Raw genomic sequence first — 20886 nt, 5'->3', positions numbered from 1 at the left:
GTCAAAGAAAGGCTGCAGGATTGTTGGAGGCAAACATGGGCACTGTCTGTGAGTGAAACCAGTAAACTCACAAATTACTCCCTCATTAAATCGCTGTTAGAGCCTGAAAGGTATTTGTATGATATTAAAAGTAGAAGTTTACGAATTGCTCTTAGCAGATTTAGATGTGGTAATCACAAACTAGCAGTTGAGACAGGGCAATGGGGAGGAATTTCGAGAGAAGAGTGAGTTTGTAAATATTGTTATGATAATCTGAATGTTATGGTCGTTGAGGACGAAGTTCACTTTATAACTTCATGTCACTTGTATAATAATTTGAGAAATAAGTTTTTGCCAAACATTAGCACAAGTAGCCTTTGCAATGTTGACAAATTTGTAAAAGTAATGAAAGACAGCTTCATGAGCGCTTCAATTACTATCATCAGATCTCAATGATCACTGTAAACTGTACTGCCAACATGGTTTGATCTGTATTACTTGATGCTATAACCATATACTAGGAGCACTCCACTCGCTTTCATTGTATATATTATTGTTAATGTTTGACTTGAATGTTTAATGATGGATATGTATTTTTGGAAAAAATGCTTAATGTTGTTGAGGATGAAGCTCACCTTATAATTCTATGTTACTTACATAAATAAATAAGTTTTTGCCAAGCATTAGCATAAGTGGTAATCTTCACAAATTTTGCGAAAGTAATGAGAGACAGCTCTGTGTGTGAACATTTATTTTTGTATATTATGAAATGTCACCTGAAAAGACAAGCTTATTGCAGTGTGTAAAGACAAAATTATTTAAAGGGAGTTTATGGGCGCTTCATTCACTATCATCACAATTTCTATGATCACTGTATACTGCACTGCCAATATGGTTTGATCTGTATTACTTGATGGCGTAACCATATACTATGAGCACTTCACTCGCTATCATTGTATATATTATTGATAATGTTCGACTTGACTATTTATTGATGGATATGTGTTTTTGGAAAAATGCTTATGTGTGAATCACGTACTCTGGGCTGGAGGCCTATAATACTGCAATAAAATCTTGAATCTCTTCAAAATAATTCGGCGACGCTTTGCGCAGGATGCCAGTGACGCCTTCTCATCTCGGCTTGCAATTCCCACTTGTCGAGATTCGATGTTTATGTTGAGGACTCCACCGAAAATTGGGTCTGAAAACACAGCCTGCAACCTCGAACGAAGACGATTTCAAGCCTATTGTGTTCAGAATCGGGGAAGTGCTTTTGATCCCTACATAAGAAACCACGGGAGGCATGGCAGTGACAATATGTTTGTGCGGGAGGACGCGAATGGATGCGACTGACAGTGACAGTGATAGAGACACAAGAGCGCCGCTCGTCTTTTGATGTTGTGTGTTACTGTGCAGTCGTGACAACATACACGCAGAAGGTATTCAATCTCTTGATAATATTCACAACTCTTCCAACCAATTGTCCGTCAATTTTGACGAAATCAATAACTTTTACGGGCGATGCCATATTTGTTTACACTCATGAGAGGCCTACTAGACGTATTTGTTTACGTATTGTTATAGATTGTTTTATTTTCGTTTTTATTATAGAAACTTGAGTTATGATAGAATTGGAAATAATGCTAGTAACCCCACTTAATGAAATAAATTTTATCTAATTCCATAGAAGTGTTTTCGTTTTACAAATTACATGCTCTCAGGTGTGAAAACTTGAATGAAAATCATGAAAGGGATGAGTGATGAAAGCAGTACCAGCAATGTCAAAGTTCACGCATTAGCCAATCAAATCACTCGAAGGTGTTATGACACATATGTGTCATAACACTTTGTTATGAAACACCTTTACGAAGTACCACGTGGGTAATAAATACCAGTATTTACTGGAAGAAGATAAATACATGTATATACAGACACACCACAGAGAGCAGATCAAATGCAGTTATAAAGCCAGTTAACAGATGTGTACACAGCAGAGTGATATACAGATAATTAGATTTACAGGAAGTCAGGGGTGTATATGTGTATCTGATCAAAGATCCCGTGTGGACCCGGGACAGAATGTGTTCATAGCACCCCATTGCTTGTCGTAAGAGGCGACTAAATTGGGCAACCTGTTTGCCGTGGGTTGCGTCCCATGTCGATGGAGGACGGGATCCTGGTGGTTGAGGGCAACTGGGCCTTTGACCATGTTCTGTTTGCCTAACACACCACTTCGGCCCTTACTTCACCTAGACGGGTGGTTGAATTGGCCCGATTCAACCAATCGGCTGGTCATGCCAAGCCCTGTGCATGGACTACATATACATGCCATTGCACAAATTTTATTTGGACATTTTAATTTCGGTCTTGGCCTTATTGTTCATCGATATCTTCTGAGTTTGAAATGCATTTTTGAAGTTCTTACCTTGCCTAGAGTCTTATGCCCAGAAGGCGATGGCTCATGGGCCAATCTGGTAGATTAATTATTCATAATGCTTCTGCTGGAGTATATCATCCGGGTATCCTTGGTGCTGCAAGTTGGAGACCCACTTGCTTTTAGCATTGTCCTTGTGATACTCCGTGGTGGGTGGGGAGCTCGGATGATGAACCGTATTACACTAACCATGGCTTATGAAATCCCAACAAAAAAAACAAAACGTCCACTTGATATTGATCCTGTTGATACTGAGCACAGACCGTCTGCATCGATTGAATATTGGCCACGTTTCCTTGTAATTGAAACTCCTGACAAGAAACCATTACAGTTGAACCCTTTTGCAGTATCTAAGGGTATTCAAGGTATTGCAGGGGATGTTAAAAACATTAGACGCTTACGTTCGGGTGCACTGCTAGTTGAGTGCGGGAAAAAACAGCAAGCGACCAATCTGATGAGTATTAAATCTTTCGTGGGCATTCCGGTCACGGTCTCTGCTCACAAAACCCTGAACACAAGTAAAGGTATTGTCAGAGATCGTGATCGACTGTTTGCTGACATGTCCGAACTTGACATAGCCTGCGAAATGAAAGATCAAGGTGTGCTTTATGTCAAGCGTTTTTCAACCCGGAAAAATAATGAAACTATCCAAACAAACACGTATCTGTTTTCCTTCTCGTCTCCAAACACTCCTAAGTCAGTAAAGGCAGGCTACTGTAACATCCAAGTTGAAACATACATCCCCAACCCGCTCAGGTGTTTTAAATGCCAGAAATACGGACACGGTGTATCTACCTGTACATTGTCTGTTGTGTGTGCTCACTGTGGTGAGAAGACACACACAACAGAAGATTGTAACAGTGATTTTAAAAAATGCACCAATTGCTCAGGCGATCACTCATCTTCTTCGAAACAGTGTCCAATTTGGAAAGAGCAAATGGCGATTGACAGAATAAAGTTTACTCAGAATATCTCCTTTTCTGAGGCAAAAACACTGGTAAAGAGGTCTAATCTTCCAGAGAGTTATGCTACGGTAGCAAAAACATCATCGGCGTCTACCTCTAAAATAACAAAATCATCCACAGGATGCCAAACTACCTTGACCTGGGTAAATTGCGACTCTCCACAGCTTTTGTACCCTGCTATATCATCCCAGACTGAGGAATTACTTCCTGGTACATCAAAGTCTTCTTCTGATCACAAATCATCATCATCTCAGTCACACTCAAAATCCAAATCGACAGCTGATAGTCAACAAACGGTGAAAAGTAAACCAAAGCCTAAGCCTGATGCTTCAAAACAACAAAGTGGCAGAGCTCCTAAAGGATCACAAAATAAAATTCAATTGTACAATAAGTATGGGTCTCTTGAAGATATGGACGTTTCTGAAAACGTCCATTCCAGGGCACATAGCTTGTCGCCCTCCAAAAGAGTGCGGGGTAGATCCCCAATAAATCCCCCCAAAAGATAGTTTATTCCAATAATATTGTACAGTGGAACTGCAGAGGATTGAGGACTAATTTACATGAATTACAGCTATTAGTCCAGGATTTTACACCTTCAGCGATATGTCTCCAAGCGACATATTTAAAACAAACAGATACATTTGACCTTCGTCAATTTAATGCATATCATTGTTTTTCACCTCCGGGTGATAGGGCCACTGGCGGGTCATCCATTCTAGTCAGACAAAACGTTATTCAAAGCCCTGTTTCACTAAATACTAATATGCAGGCTGTTGCTGTGAGAATTACTTTACATGTAGCGTTTACGCTATGCTCACTCTATATTTCGCCGTCTTCGACTTTTGCCAAAACTGATCTTCAAGCCCTGTATGACCAACTCCCGAAGCCCTGTATTATAATGGGAGATTTAAATGGGCATAACCCACTCTGGGTAAGTGTAACTACAAACACTAAAGGTAAGTTATTGGAGGACTTTTGTTCTGACAATGATTTATGTATTTATAATGATGGTTCCAGCACATATTTACACCCTGGTACAGGGACCTATTCTGCTCTTGACTTGTCATTGACAGGTTCAGAACTACTAAATGAATTCGAATGGTCAGTCCACGATGACCTCTGTGGAAGTGACCATTTTCCTACTGTATTAAAAGCTGTAACTCCATCTGATGTTCCTCCATCATCAAGGCGAAATTTTAAAAAGGCTAACTGGGCTTTATATCAAACACTGTGTGCTGAAAAACTTAAACCTGAACGTTTTATTGACGTTCCCGATGCTATTAAATGCTTTTCTGATGAACTGAATTCCATAGCTGATGAGTGTATACCGAAGTCCTCTGCAGTTCCACATATACGAAAACCATGGTTCAACGATGAGTGCAAACAAGCTAGGAAGGCAAGGAAAAAAGCAGAACATTATTTCCGTCGCCATCCTATGGTGCATAATTTAAATAGATTTAAAATTTTAAATGCTAAAGCACGACGTACTTTTAAACAGAACAAACGTCAATCTTGGCAAAATTATGTATCCAAAATAAATTCTCGGACACCCATGTCCAAGGTATGGAACATGGTCCAAAAAATTAAAGGTAAAGGTACTAAATTTACTGTCCATCATCTTAAACATGGAGATCAGTTACTTACGAATAAATCAGATATCGCAAATAAACTAGGCGAAACTCTTGCTAAACACTCTTCCTCTTCTAATTATTTACCTAAATTCCAGCAGTATCAAAAGCAACAAGAAAAGAAAACTATTAATTTCAAGTCAGATAATGGGGAAGATTATAATGAAACTTTTTCTATTCATGAGCTCCATACTGCTCTTGAGCAAGCTCATGATACTGCTAACATACATTATCAACTCCTGAAGCACTTACCAGAATCCTGCCTAGAAACTCTTCTAAATATTTTTGATGAGATTTGGACATCGGGTAACTTTCCTCATTCATGGCGTGACGCCATAGTAGTACCAATACCTAAACCTGGACGTGATCATACGGATCCGTCCAATTATCGACCTATTTCACTAACTAGCTGTGTTTGCAAGACCATGGAACGCATGATAAATAATCGACTTGTTTGGTACTTGGAAACCAATAACCTTATCGCAGACATACAATGTGGTTTCCGTAAAAACAGAAGAACAATCGATCACTTAGTGCGTTTAGAATCATTTGTTAAAAATGCGCTGATTAATCAACAACATGCTGTGTCTATCTTTTTTGACCTTGAGAAGGCATATGACACAACCTGGAAATATGGCATTCTGAGAGATTTACATGATTTCGGTTTGCGAGGTCGTTTGCCTCAATTCATAGCTAAATTTTTAAATAACAGGCAATTTCAAGTCCGTGTGGGTTCTACCCTGTCTGATCATTACAATCAGGATCAGGGTGTTCCACAAGGCAGTATTTTGTCAGTCACTCTTTTTAGCATCAAGATCAACAGTCTATCTAAAGTTTTAAATGATTTAATAGATGGATCTTTATTTGTGGATGATTTTAATATTTCTTGTCGTGGTAAAAATATGCATATGCAAATGCAGTTGTGTCTAAACAAGATAAATAAATGGTGTTTGGAAAACGGCTTTAAATTTTCTAAGCCTAAAACTAACTGTATACATTTCTGCCGTAAATACAAACCACATAAGGACCCTGAACTGTATCTAAACGGCACACCTATTAAAGTTGTAAAGGAGGCCAAGTTTCTGGGTCTTATATTTGACTCCCACTTGACGTTCTTGCCGCATATTAAATCCCTTAAAGTTAAATGTTTGAAGGCACTCGACCTGTTAAAAGTTGTTTCCAATTCAAAATGGGGAGGCGATCAAACCACCCTACTTCACTTATACAGATCACTCATTCGCTCCAAACTTGACTATGGTTCCATTGTATATGGCGGAGCCTGTAAAAGCAGCCTGAAAATGTTAGATTCTATCCATCATCAAGGTCTAAGATTATGTCTTGGATCTTTTAGAACTTCTCCCGTTGACAGTCTCTATGTCGAGGCAGATGAGCCATCTCTCACTCAGCGACGTATAAAATTATCTTTACAATATGCTACAAAACTATACTCTAACAAATCTAACCCTGCATTTAATTGTGTCTTTAACCCTCTTTATGAGGATTTATATAACAAAAAGTCTTCTCTTATTCCACCTCTAGGACACAGAATTAAACCTTTTCTTTCTTCAGCCGGCATTCAGCTGGAAAACATAGCTCCCTCCCGTCTCCTTTCTTCTCCTCCTTGGCAGATAGTTAGACCACAAGTTGACCTAACATTAACTACATTTAAAAAATCAGAAACGAATGAATTGCAGTATAAGCAAGAATATCATCAATTGAAACATAAATATAGCAGTTATAAATCCTTGTTTACAGATGGGTCCAAGGACGGTGGCGCAGTGGCTTGTGCCACTGTCATTGGATCCAGAACAATATCTTCTAGATTACCAGATAATAGTTCTATTTTTACAGCAGAAGCTAACGCCATATTAACAGCTCTCAAATATATTCAAAGACACCCTAAACATAAACAATATATAATCTTTTCCGATTCTCTTTCTTGTCTTCAGGCGATTGAAAATTTATCATGTAGACATCCACTTTTAATTGACATTATTGAATTGTATAATAATCTTGCTACTGGCCAATGCGACATCGTCTTCTGTTGGTTACCAAGCCACGTAGGCATTTCTGGTAACACAATGGCCGATCTTGCTGCCAAGGCAGCACTCAACAAATCTGTGACACCACTTCTTATTCCATACTCTGATTACAAAGCTAGCATTAGAACCTACATCCGTGATCTGATGCAGAAGAAGTGGGACACCCAAGTAGGTATAAATAAATTACATGAAATAAAACCGTATATTGGTTACACCTACTTGGGATGTCAGTCCAGATTTGAAGAGGTTATTTTAAGACGATGTCGTATTGGCCACACACGATATACTCATGCATACCTATTGAAAGGTGAGGATCCTCCGTTTTGTATCCCTTGTGATGAGAGAGTCACAGTCAGGCATATCCTGCTTGACTGTGTTGAATTCTCCATCACAAGGGATAAGTATTATACAGTTAAAACAATTAAGGATCTTTTTACCAGTGTTGGGTCTCATTTAATTATTGGTTTTTTAAAAGAAATTGATTTCTTGGTTGAATTTTGAAAACCTTTCGTGTAAATAGATGTATTTTAATTATTGGAAGTTTGGATTAGTAACTTGAATTGTTGGTGGCTGTACCCTCAAAGGGGGTTGAAGTATTGTAAAATTATTGTCCTCCTGAGAGGGTACGTAAGTCCAAAAGCATTCACAGTCAATTTAGACTTTCCATTGTTCTTAATCGTAGTATTTGTGTATTTTTAACTTTTGGCTAAATGTGTCTAAATTGCTAACAGCTGAAGGGATGATGTAATTCCAACTAGGGTCCATGCAGGTAGCAAAGGCACTGTAAGTCCCCATGGTCCCTACTATGGTGATCTACCTTCGGTTGTTGGCAATCTATAGCCTGATTTTATATTGTATTGTCCGAATAGTGATATTAGTTTTAACTTTCCACACTAGTTTTAATTCAAACTGTGATATCCTAGTTGTTTTACTGTCCTTCGTTGACAGGGTCTTATACTATACATATATTTCATTTCAGAATTAAATGTTCTCGTCACGATATGGCTGAGACATTGCCGATGTGACGTTAAATATTAACTCACTCACTCACTCACTGATCAAAGAGGTAGATCAAATAGACGATATATAAACAATGATGATGGGGAGATGTAAACACAACACAGCTGATTAAATGACATCAGGGGTCGCTTTTGTGATGTTCCAGGCACTGGGGAGATATACACCTTGATCTCTATTAATTTCTGGGGTCTCCTGATGTCGATGGCGTCTAGTAGTTGCGCCCATAGTGAATGTTGGTAGCCAGGATATTAGTCTGTTGCCAGTCAGTGGATTGGGTGGGGTTGTTTTCGATGTGTTCTGAAAGGGCAGATTTGTTGTCGGCCTTTTCAAATGATGTTTCGTGATCTTTGAGTCCTATATCAAATGGGCATGGCGTTTCTCCAATGTAACTACTGCTACAATTGCAGTTTAGTTGGTATATGCAACCGCGGGGGTTTTGCATAGTCTGGTTGTTGGTACCTCGTCCTTTTGCCTTAAGGATGGTCTTCAAAGTTTCGTCCGAATCTATGCTTGTAGTTTTCCTGGGAAGCCGGCTGATGTGATGACTAGTCTGGCCTTGGTAGGGGTGTGAGTGAGTTTAGTTTTACGCCGCACTCGGCAATATTCCAGCTATATCTGTAAATAATCGAGTCTGGACCAGACAATCCAGTGATCAACAACATGAGCATCAATCAGCGCAATTGGGAACTGATGACATGTGTCAACCAAGTCAGCGAGACTGACCACCCGATCCCGTTAGTCGCCTCTTACGACAGGCATAGTCGCCTTTTATGGCAAGCATGGGTTGCTGAAGACCTAGTCAACCCCGGGAACTCCACGGGTCCCTTGGTAGGGGATACTGATTCTGACTGGGGACAGATCACCCCAAGACAACTTTCGGTTATCCCAAAAACCTTGTACAGCTGACCAAAGCTAAAACCCTCAACCAGCAAAACCAACGACGGCCCCAAAATCAAGCATCCCCAGTCAGAATCCGCATTCCCTACCAAGGATCTAGAGGAGGGTGTAAAGTTGACGATAGTTCTCATTGTATACAAGACACCACTCTTGTACACGTGGATCTGGAGGAGGGTGTCTAGTTGTATATAAGACATCACTTTTGTACACGTGGATCTAGAGGAGGGGGTCAAATTGTCGATAGTTACCCTCGTATCCTCAAAGGGGACTGAAGTATTGTACAATTATTGTCCTCCTGAAATTGTACGTAAGTTCCAAAACATTCTATGTAAATTTAGTCCTGCCAAGCTTTTAATCATAGTGTATTTGTCGTTTTAATAATGGCTAAATTTCAGTATAATCGCCATGGCTGAAGGGATGATGTAGATCCAGTTAGGGTTCATGCAGGCAGCAAATGTACTGTAAGTCCCTATGGACCCTAGTATGGCGATCCATCTTCAATTATTGGTGACCTATAGCCCGTGTTTTATAACGTTTTGTCTTCTTTCATTAAATTGTGTTAGTTTTATATGCTAGTTTTTTTGTTCATATCTGTGGTAGTCTAGTCTTTTACTGTCCTTTGATGACAGGATTTTTCTCAGTTTTTTTATTTTGGTACTGATATAAATCAAATTGTTTTCGTCACGATATGGCTGCAATAATGCCGATGTGATGCTAAACTCACTCACTCACTCAAAAGTCGTATTGTGCTTGGATATTACACTAACTGGAAAGGCAACCACTGTGCTACACGGACGACAGCCTTTGACCCGTGGCAAAAAACAAACAAAAACAACAACAAAGAAAACCTTCAGAAAGCTATAAATCTCCCCAAAATAGACAGTGACAGTTTTGAAGAACTGCTTTTGTTGTATTCCGATCCAATGTGATTTTTAAAAAGGCTCTATTAAAAGTTTGTCGCATAATGTATTGAATTAAGAGCCAATACATGGATTCTCTCAGCATATCATATAGTTTCCTGTCATTTAATGATATGCTATGAAGTTAGGGATATTGGTATTTTTATGTTTGATATCTTGTTAGTGTGTCAATACATAAATATATCACTATTAATGATTTCAAAATTTACATATATACCAAACTAATTTTGGCCAGTATATGTCAAATATCGAGGATGACAAGATGGCGTCAAAGTCATCACTTTGTAGAATCACCATTGGAGGCAACTACTGCTTTAAACCGTCTCGGCACAGTCTGGGAGGAAGTCGAGGAAGTCGAGTTTCTTCCTCACTCTTCCAGTAATGGATGGCCAATTGTTGAAGTGTTTCAGGCGTGTTTTGAAGTTGACGCACACGTCAGTCACATTCCTTCCACAGGCGTACTCTATCAGGTTTAGATCCGGTGATCGGGAAGGCTATAGCAAGACACTGACGTTAGAACTGACATGGTAGCGCACCATGACGTGTCAGATATGTGAAGTGACATTGTCATTCTGGAACAACTCACTCTGTCGGTTCATAATCGGAAGCATGTGAAGTGCAGGGACTTCTCCCGATTTGCAATCAAATTTCCATGAACCACCACAAAATCAGATCTTTGTGTACTTGATATCTCACCCCACACCACATCCTCCATCAATCTGTTGACCTGTCGGATGCAATCAGAGGCCAAACGCTCCTTTCTCTCTTCCATCTCGAATGTAAAGAAGAAATCGTGATACATCACTGAACCACACTCGCCTCCAGTTTCTAACGTACCAGTTCTGGACTCAACGACATCACCGCAGGACATTGCGCTGATGAAAGTCTCTCAAAACAGGGGCGACAACTGGCCTTCCTGGTCGAATCCCCACTTCACGGAACCGTTTTCTGACAGTTTGGTCGGAAATTCTCCTCAAGCAAGGCAAGACGATGACGCAAGTGAGCAACCCGAATGTAGTGGTCCAGGTCCTGGGTAGTTCTCAAATGGCCAGTTCTCTTCATCTTAGGCGGAACTGGTCTGTACACAACGTTTGCCACTTTAATACAGTGATCGAAATTGCATGCTTTTCCGCTTACTTGCACTTGCATTTTGCTTTGAATATTTTCTTGGTGATGTTTTGGCAAATAAGAGGGAAATTTAACTTGTTGCTGAAGCTGTTTACAATCACACAAAGATGACGTTTTGGAGTGAGTGGGTTAATATTTATTATCCCATCGGCAATATCTCAGCCTCCTCGTGACGAAAACAATTTATATGAGAAAAATGAAAACATTTTGAAGAATAAAACCTGTCACGATGGACAGTTAAAGAACTAGGGTATCACTGTCACGGATATACAACTAGCATGGAAAGGTAAAACATTCTAGTAATTAAAGCAGACAATACAATACAGAACACGGGCTATAGATCGCTATAGAACAACTGAGGGTAGATCACAACACTGAGGACCATGGGGACTTACAGTACCTTTGCTACCTGCATGGACCCTAGTTGGATTTACACCATCCCTTCAGCAGCTGGCGAGTGTAAAAAATTAAAATAAGAAGAATACTACGATTAAAAACTCGAAAGACTTAAATTCACATAGAATGTTTTGGTACCCTTTCAGGAGGACAATAATTTTAGAACACTTCACCCCTGTTGAGGGTACAGTCACTAACTATTCTAAATACTAATCTGAACCACCAATCATTAAAATACATCTATCTACAGAACATACTAATTCAGCAATGAAATCAATTTCCTTTAAAAGCAACCGCAATAATTAAATGAGAACTTACGGTGTTTAAAAGATCTTTAACTGTTTTAACAGTAAAATATTTATCCCTAACAACTGAGAATTCAACACAGTCAGGCAGGATATGCTTGACCGTGACTCTCTCATCACAATGGATACGAAATGGGGGATCCCCACCTTTGAACAGGTATGCATGAGAATATCTTGTATGGCCAATACGGCATCGTCGCAAAATGACCTCTTCAAATCTGGACTGACAACCCAAGTAGGTGTAGCCAATATAGGTTTTTATTTCATGTAATTTATTGATACCAACTTGGGAGTCCCACTTCTTTCGCACAAGATTACGTATGTCGTTCTAATGCTAGCTTTGTAATTAGAGTATGGGATAAGAAATGATGTCACAGATTTGTTGGGTGCTGTCTTTGCAGCAAAATCGGCTATTGTATTCCCATAAATAACAACATGGCTGGGTAACCAACAAAAGACGATGACGTACTGGCCAGTAGCAAGATTATTACACAATTCAATAATATTTATTAAAAGTGAATGTTTACAAGAAAAATGTTTAATGGCCCGAAGACAAGAAAGAGAGTCTGAATAGATTATATATTGTTTATGTTTAGAATGTCACTGAATATATCTAAGAGCCGTTTATATAGCGTTTGCATCAGTTGTGAAAATAGAGCTGTTATCCGGTAATCTAGAAGACATTGTTCTAGATCCACTGACAGCGGCACAAGCCACTGCGCCACCGTCCTTAGACCCGTCGGTAAATAAGTATTTGTAATTGCTATATTTACTTTTTAACTGATAGTAATCTTGTTCATATTGTAACTCATTAGTTTCTGATTTTTTAAAAGTAGTTAATGTTTGGTCGACTGGTGACCTAGCCAATTGCCAAGGAGAAGAAAGAATTCTGTAGAGATGGAACAACAGTCAAAGTCAAAGTCAAAAGATGTTTATTGTATGTGAGGCTTCCGGCCACATACATCAGACTTACATTGTAAACCAAAAGTTACTGTGTTCTGTAATCTAATTGGTTGAAAAACATGATTAAATGGTATTAGATTCCCGGAAACTGAAAGACTATTCACCGCGTATTGACACGTAAACAACTGTTTTGTTGTGTCATCAACAGTGGTGACGTCATTCAAATCATATTGTGACGTAAAGTTAGAATGACGTCACAAATGAGCAACTCCAGATGCTGCCATGAGAACCAGCTGAAACGGCCAGCTGATGACACTTCACTGCTGTGTCCGTATTCGATGTAAACGAGTGCAGACACTAAAACCCCTTTGGTTTACTTTTGTGTTTACAATGTCGATAAACATCATGTGTTGGCCAATTGCCGGGTGTTATTGAGTATTTGAAGCACGGGAATATTTCATTTGAAACCTCCGGCTGACGCCGTCGGTTCCAAATGCATTCCTGTGCTTCAAATACTCAATAACACCCGGCAATTGGCCAACACATGGTGTTTATCTCCTAAATGAAGAAGAAATATTTACATATATATTTAAGGGTATACAATTCATTTAATAAGAGCATCTCTTTTTGCTAATGCATGATGTATATACAAAGGCAGTTGAACAATAATAGTTTCGTTATTGCTTTGTAACAAAGACGTATATGCATAAATGGGTTGTATTTGAAGAAAAGGGTGTGGTATGTATTTCTGTCTTAATTCATCACAGCAAGGACATATCAGTGTGAAATGGATTTCATTTTCTAATCCCATGTTACATAAAGGACAATATCGACTTTCCTTATCGACAGCGCTTTTTCTACCCTCATTAATCATTAGCGATAACAGACCTAAACGATATTTTACAAACATTGTTCGTAAGCTATATGTTGTAATTATTGATAAATATGTTTCCGTTTGAAGTAACGTTTTAAACATCCTGTAATTTTCATATCGTGAGCTTGAATCTAATTCTTGATTAAACATGTCTATTGATCTAACGCGAAATTCATTTATAAACCAATTCACATCGCCAACTAACTGGCATAACCATATGAAACCGAAACCGTGAGAAAATAATATATTTCTGATATCAGTTACCCAAATATGTTTTCCCAAACAATCCAGGTTTAAGAGCATATCGTAAGCTAATTTTGGCAGACGTTGTTCGTGCATATTCAGAATCTTGAACCAATATTATAAACATCCTATTTAAGAATTTAATATATAAGGGGAATCTGCCGCATTCACCATATACCATACAGTTAGGTGGGTTTTTTTGGGCTTATATTGAGGTACTTTTTACAGGCTAAAAGATGAACTCTCTCTATACAATCGAACCGCTGAAAACCCCATATTTTCAGCTTCATATGATAGAATAGGTGAATCTAAGTATTAGATTTCTTAAAAAACACACCGAGTGACATAGTTCCGGCTTTGTATAAAACCGTTAAAATTTGCATTAAAGCCTTTTTTCACGTAAAGTTAAGTTCTGTATACATTTAGTCAAATTCATTCTATTTGAAAACAAAAATCCTAAGTAGGAATACTGATCAGATACATTAATCAATTGACCACCATAAAACCAGCGTTCGTTTGTGGCCACAGGGCCGCTTTTTCAAACAGCTTATTGAAACATTTCTTTAGGAACGGCATAATTTCAAATTTAGCACACTTTGTCATTTCTGTTATGATATCGTCAGTTCCAGCAGCTTTCCCATTTTTAAGACGATTGATCGCTTCTAATATTTCCTGTTCAGCAATAGGACTGTCCAGCTCAAGTTGGTCTACTTCTGTATATCAATCATTATTGGAATCTGGAGTATTAATTACCTCGTCGAATGTCGAGTCAAATATCTCACCACTTGAATATACATCTTTGAAATGATTTAACCACTGAGTTTTAGTTATGTTGTTTCTTGACTTATTTGTTTCTTGTAAATGGCGGATAAATTTCCAACATGCAGCTGGGCTGTTAACAGATTTTTCTAACCTTTCTTGTCGACGCATTCTCCTATCAGACTTATATTTCCGAAAACAAGCTTTGTACTTAATTCTGCTTTCGCAGTATTTCATTCCACCATAATTGCTGCGAGTCAGACTGAATCTCCGAAGATGTCTACGAGAATTGCTTCGCGCTTTTCTACAATTTGTATTCAGAGTATTTGCTAGTCGTTTGTGACTGCCATCTTCAAGCGTACAATTAGCTGAAGTCGACAAAAGCTTTACAAAGTCATTTATGGACCCATTTACATCTGTATCAATTTTTTAAGTAAAATTTCTCCAAACGAAGTTATGTTGACTTTTACATTCGATAAGAAGTACTTGCAAAATTATCATTCCATGCCAGTCGTTTAATATTTGAGGACCCCTTATCATTGTTCATGCTACGATTAAAACCGGGGAACGTACAAGTTAATTCAAGAGGGAAATGGTCAGACTCATGCCGATCCCCAATATTCAACAGGCCGATATACTGGACGAAACCAGGCGAGTATATATAATAATCCTTGACACTAGCACCTTGATTCGCACAGTATGTATATCCCCCTTGTAAATCACCGTGTACTCTCCCATTAGCGATAAACAACTGAAATGCAAATTATATGTCTAAAAGTTTCTGGTCAAATTTGTAACTGAATAGTGGCAGTTCCAATTATCAACATTAACATCATCATCTTCATGAAATCTAAAGTGTCTGTGTAATATATCATCATTTGAGGATGTTGAGGGTTATTAGTATTACCAGATCGGGAATATAGATCACCACACAAAACTGTATGTGTGTCACTAAGTTCCGATTGCTTGTCTAATATAAACTCCCCCAGTATATTTAAGCTACTGTTAGTATCAACATGGTTATAATGAGATCCTTCCGGCGGTATATCCTCCAAAATGTAAGGCGAGAAAGCGATGGCTCAAATCAGCCACCACACAGTTGTGGGAACAGCAACGTGCAGTAAACATGGACAAAGTACTGTGACTTTCTGTCCCAGTCCACCCAGCTGTGAATGGGTACCTCACTAGGATGGGAAACCACATTAACTGGTAGGCTGCAAGAGTTGTATGATCCCCAAGGAGTTGAGATTGCAAATAGTATGTGCCGTTTGTGATGGACATCCAATGATCGAGGGAAAAACAATGCGCCCTTGAGCAGTTGAGCAGTCGTATCGTAATATCTGATTTATTGGTAAGTAATTGATCTGCATGTTTAAGATGATGGACAGTAGATTTAGTACCTTTACCTTTAAGTTTCTGGACCATGTTCCATACCTTGCACATGGCTGTCCGAGAACTTATTTTGGATGGATAACTTGGCCAAGACTGGCTTGTATTCTGTTTAATGGTACGTCGCGCTTTAGTAACTTAGAATTCTATATGCATTTAAATTATGCACCATAGGAGTGCGACGGCAATAATGTTCTGCTTTTTTCCTTGCCTTCCTGCCATGTCTGCATTCATCATTGAACCATGGTTTCCGGATATGTAGAACTGCCGAGGAGTTTGGTATACACTCATCAGCTCATGGAATTCAGTTCATCAGAATTAAAAACCAACATTTAATAGCATCAGGAACGTCAATTAATCGTTCAGGTTTAAGTTTTGCAGCACACGGTGTTTCATATAAAGCCCAGTTAGCCATTTTGAAATTCCGCCTTGATGATGGATATACATCTGATGGACTTACAGGTTTCAGTATTGTAGGAAAATGGTCACTTCCACAGAGGTCATCATGGACTGACCATTGGAATTCATTTAGCAATTCTGAATTTTTGAGTGACAAGTCAATACAAGAACTGAATAGGCTCGTGTACCAGGGTGTAAATATGTGTTGGAACCAAATACATAAATCATTATCTGAACAAAATCCTCCAGTTGTTACCTTTAGCGTTTGTATGTACACCACCCAAGTGTGGATTATGGCCATTTTGATCTCCCATGATAATGCAGGGTTTGAGTGGTTGGTCATATAGAGCTTGAAGATCGGATTTGTGAAATGTGAAGACTAAGAGATGAGGAGAGAGCATAGTGAAAACGCGACATGTAAAGTAATTCTCACTGCAACAGCCTGCATATTAGTAATAGGTGAAACCGGGCTACTGATAACGTTCTGTTTGACCAGGATGGACGAACCTCCAGTGGCCCTATCATCCCCAGGTGAAAAGCAATGAGATGCAAACGACGAAGGTCAAATGTATCTGTCTGTTTCAGATATGTTTCCTTGAGTCAGATCGCTGAAGATGTAAAATCTTGGACTAATAGCTGTAAATAATTCAAATTAGTTCTCAGTTCCACTGTGCAATATTACTGGAATAAACTATCTTTTGAGGGATTTATTGGACTTCTACCCCACACTTTACTGGAGGGCGACAAGCTATGTGCCCTAGAATGGACGTTTTCAGATACGTCCATGTCTTCAAGAGATCCATATTTGTTGAACGACTGAATTATATTTTGTAACCCTTTTAGGGCTCTGCCTCTTTGTTGTTTTGAAGCATCAGGTTTAGGTTTAGGTTTACCTTTAACAATTTGTTGACTATCAACTGTCGATTGAGACACTGAGCATGACACTGAGATGATGATTTATGATCAGAAGAGAACTCTGATGTACCAGGAAGTGATTAATCAGTCCGAGATGATATAGCAGGGTACAAAATCTGTGGAGAGTCGCAACTGACCCAAGTCAACGTAGTTTCGCAGCTTGTGGATAATTTTGTTATTTTAGAGCTAGATTCAGCATACCTTTCTGTAAGGTCAGATCTCTTCACCATTTTCTTTTTGCCTCAGAAAAAGATATCTTGGGTAAATTTTATTTTGCTAATCGCCATTTGCGCTTTCCAAATTGGACACCGATGAGAAAACGATGAATTGTTGCAGTTTGTGCATTTTTTTAAATTGCTGTGACAGTCTTCTGTTGTGTGTCTCCTCGCCACGGTTAGCATACACAACACACAATGTGCAAGTAGTTACACCGTGTCCATATTTCTGGCATTCACAAAACACCTGAGCGGGCTGGGAGATGAATGTGTCAACTGAATGTTACAGTAACCTGCCTTCACTGATTTGGAAGTATTTGGGGAGAAGAGGAAAACAGATAGGTGTTTGTTGGAAAGCTTCATTGCTTTTTTTCGGGGTTAAAAAGCGCTTTACATAAAGCACACCTTGGTCTTTCATTTCTGACACTATGTGAAATTCCGACATATCAACAAACAATCGATCACGATCTCTGAAAATACATTTTTATTTGCGTTCGATGTGTTGTGAGCAGAGACCGTGACTGGAATGCTTACGAATGTTTCAATACTCATCAGACTAGTCTAATTTTCTTAACACCCCCAGCAATACCTTGAATACCCTTAGATACTGCAAAATGGGTTCAGCTTTAATGGTGTCAGAAGTCTCAACTCAATCACAAGGACATGTGGCCAATACTGAATATCGGTAGAGACTGTCAACAAGTGGGTCTCCAACTTGCAGCACGAAGGATACCCGGATGATATACTCCAGCAGAAGAATTATAAATAATTAATCCACTAGATTGGCCCATGAGCCGCCGCCTTCTAGGCATAAGACAGAGTTCAGAACAACATATTTCAAAACAAAATTTTACACAATAAAGTCAAGACCAAAATTTAAACAATTCCAAATCATATTTGTGCAATGATAAATGTATTTATTATCTATGTACAGGGCTTGGCATGCCCAGCCGATATTTGAACCGGGCACATTCAACCACCCGTTCAGGTGAAGTCAGGGCCAAAGTGGTGTGTTGTGCAATAGGAACACGGTAGAAAGTAGTAGAAAGATCACACAATAGAAAGATCTACCAGTTTGGCCCATGAACCATCACCTTCTGGCACCCGCATCTAGGTACATTTTCTCAAATTTGACAATACATGTATCATATTACATATATACAAATTACAAGATAGATCAATAATGTGTATCACAAAACCAAGCCAACGAATGACAGAGCAATAAAGGTTCAGTGCTCCGTGCTTGGCATGCCCAGCCGATTAGTTGAACCGGGCACATTCAACCACCCGTCTAGGTGAAGTCAAGGCCAAAGTGGTGTGTTGTGCAGTAGGAACACGGTTCCTGGTCCTCAACCACCAGGATCCCTTCCTCCACCGACACAGGACCGCAACCCACGGCAAACGGGTTGATGAACTAAATATGCCCCAGTGTCTACAAGCTAGTTGGCGAGCTCCTATTGTTACCCAGCACCGACCACGAGAAGGTGGCTCGCCACGGGTGCCGCGTTTTGGAAAGAAACAGTATATTTGCATGCTTTTAGCCGTTGCTACATGAGTCCAATATTCTCAAAATCACATATTCGTTTCATTTTGCTAAGGGTGTAAATACTCATTTTCCGTGCTCAATATTTGACATTACTCTGACAGTTGTGAGCAAGTAAGAAAATAAAGTAAATTTAATGCAGGATTTGGAAACACTATGACATTCCCCCGAGAATCGCAACCATAGCCGACAGCAATGAAATCCCCGGTTATGTTCAAGTATGACCATCAAATTTTGACCATCAACAGACAACATAGTTCAACGTTCGACATGAAGTTCGTTTATTTACTGAAATGATTTCACGCCTACCTACTTAACATAGACCAAACTAGGATTGACGCCCGTGAGTAAAGCCAAATATATGGCCGTATCATGTTAAAACAAACACTGAATTTATGTAAGTTATGTAAGGCCATTGTAAGTTACAGAAACAAGAACTAGTGAGTTCTGTCCACAAAACTCTGTGTTACCAACCACCCCAGAATGAATATGTAGTCGTTGTTGTGCGTGAAGTTGTACGAGAAGTTGTGCGTGAAGTTGTTTTAGAAGTGGTTCGAGAAGTTGTGCGTGAAGTTGTTTTAGAAGTGGTCGCAGAAGTGGTCGCAGAAGTGGTGCGTGAAGTTGTTTTAGAAGTGGTTGGAGAAGTTGTGCGTGAGGTTGTTTTAGAAGTGGTGGGAGAAGTGGTGCGTGAAGTTGTTTTAGAAGTGGTCGCAGAAGTTGTGCGTGAAGTTGTTTTAGAAGTGGTCGCAGAAGTGGTGGGAGAAGTTGTGCGTGAAGTTGTTTTAGAAGTGGTTGCAGAAGTGGTGGGAGAAGTTGTGCGTGAAGTTGTTTTAGAAGTGGTTGCAGAAGTGGTGGGAGAAGTTGTGCGTGAAGTTGTTTTAGAAGTGGTTGCAGAAGTGGTGGGAGAAGTTGTGCGTGAAGTTGTTTTAGAAGTGGTTGCAGAAGTGGTGGGAGAAGTTGTGCGTGAAGTTGTTTTAGAAGTGGTTGCAGAAGTGGTGGGAGAAGTTGTGCGTGAAGTGGTTGCAGAAGTGGTCGCAGAAGTTGTGCGTGAAGTGGTTGCAGAAGTGGTGGGAGAAGTTGTGCGTGAAGTTGTTTTAGAAGTGGTGGCAGAAGTGGTGGGAGAAGTTGTGCGTGAAGTGGTTGCAGAAGTGGTCGCAGAAGTTGTGCGTGAAGTTGTTTTAGAAGTGGTCGCAGAAGTGGTTGGAGAAGTTGTGCGTGAAGTGGTTGCAGAAGTGGTTGCAGAAGTTGTGCGTGAAGTTGTTTTAGAAGTGGTCGCAGAAGTGGTGGGAGAAGTTGTGCGTGAAGTGGTTGCAGAAGTGGTGGGAGAAGTTGTGCGTGAAGTGGTTGCAGAAGTGGTCGCAGAAGTTGTGCGTGAGGTTGTTTTAGAAGTGGTGGGTGAAGTTGTGGCCGAAGTTGTCTTAGAAGTGGTTGGAGAAGTTGTGCGTGAAGTTGTTTTAGAAGTGGTGGGAGAAGTAGTGACCGAAGTTGTCTTAGAAGTGGTCGCAGAAGTTGTGCGTGAAGTTGTTTTAGAAGTGGTCGCAGAAGTTGTGCGTGAAGTTGTTTTAGACGTGGTTGCAGAAGTGGTTGGAGAAGTTGGCCGTGCTTTGAAAGCTCCACCGTTATTGTAGCTTATCAAGTCAGCCACTGGTTTTGAAGCAACCAGATTGAGTGAGTTAGGTATCTGAGTGCCCAGATCGTCCGGACCGGGGATGCCTGACGAAGTATTCGCGCCTGCAACAGATACAGTTTTGAAAGGTGTTTCTAGAATTAAACATCTTATGATGGATGGGGCAATGTGACAGAAATGGGTGCGGTTGGGCATCAAAGTGTTAGGCAATATTATCACAAACATCGAATGGCGGGGCAGTGTTATGATGCACACTATATGATGGTCAGTGGTGTGATTGACATGGTACGGCGCAAAATAATCTT

The 20886-nt window shown here is 39.7% G+C and overlaps 2 protein-coding genes across 2 annotated transcripts in view; both read right to left on the bottom strand.

The window, feature by feature from the left end:
• Positions 1–20886, bottom strand: part of LOC137295284 (mucin-5AC-like) — a 70096-nt gene that overhangs the window by 37098 nt on the left and 12112 nt on the right. The window contains exon 3 of the mRNA XM_067826598.1: positions 19726–20685. Coding sequence (XP_067682699.1) covers positions 19726–20685 — 960 coding nt within the window. The remainder of the gene's footprint in view (positions 1–19725; positions 20686–20886) is intronic.
• LOC137294654 (ral GTPase-activating protein subunit beta-like) overlaps positions 42–20886 on the bottom strand; it is a 374261-nt gene continuing 353416 nt past the window's right edge. Inside the window, exon 31 of the mRNA XM_067825718.1 lies at positions 42–52. The gene's annotated coding sequence lies outside the window, so the exon portion shown is untranslated. The remainder of the gene's footprint in view (positions 53–20886) is intronic.

This window comes from Haliotis asinina, chromosome 8 (genome assembly GCF_037392515.1).
Source record: "Haliotis asinina isolate JCU_RB_2024 chromosome 8, JCU_Hal_asi_v2, whole genome shotgun sequence".
Taxonomy (NCBI): domain Eukaryota; kingdom Metazoa; phylum Mollusca; class Gastropoda; order Lepetellida; family Haliotidae; genus Haliotis; species Haliotis asinina.
Note: the sequence above shows the minus strand (reverse complement) of the source record. Positions and strands in the feature narration are given on the sequence as shown.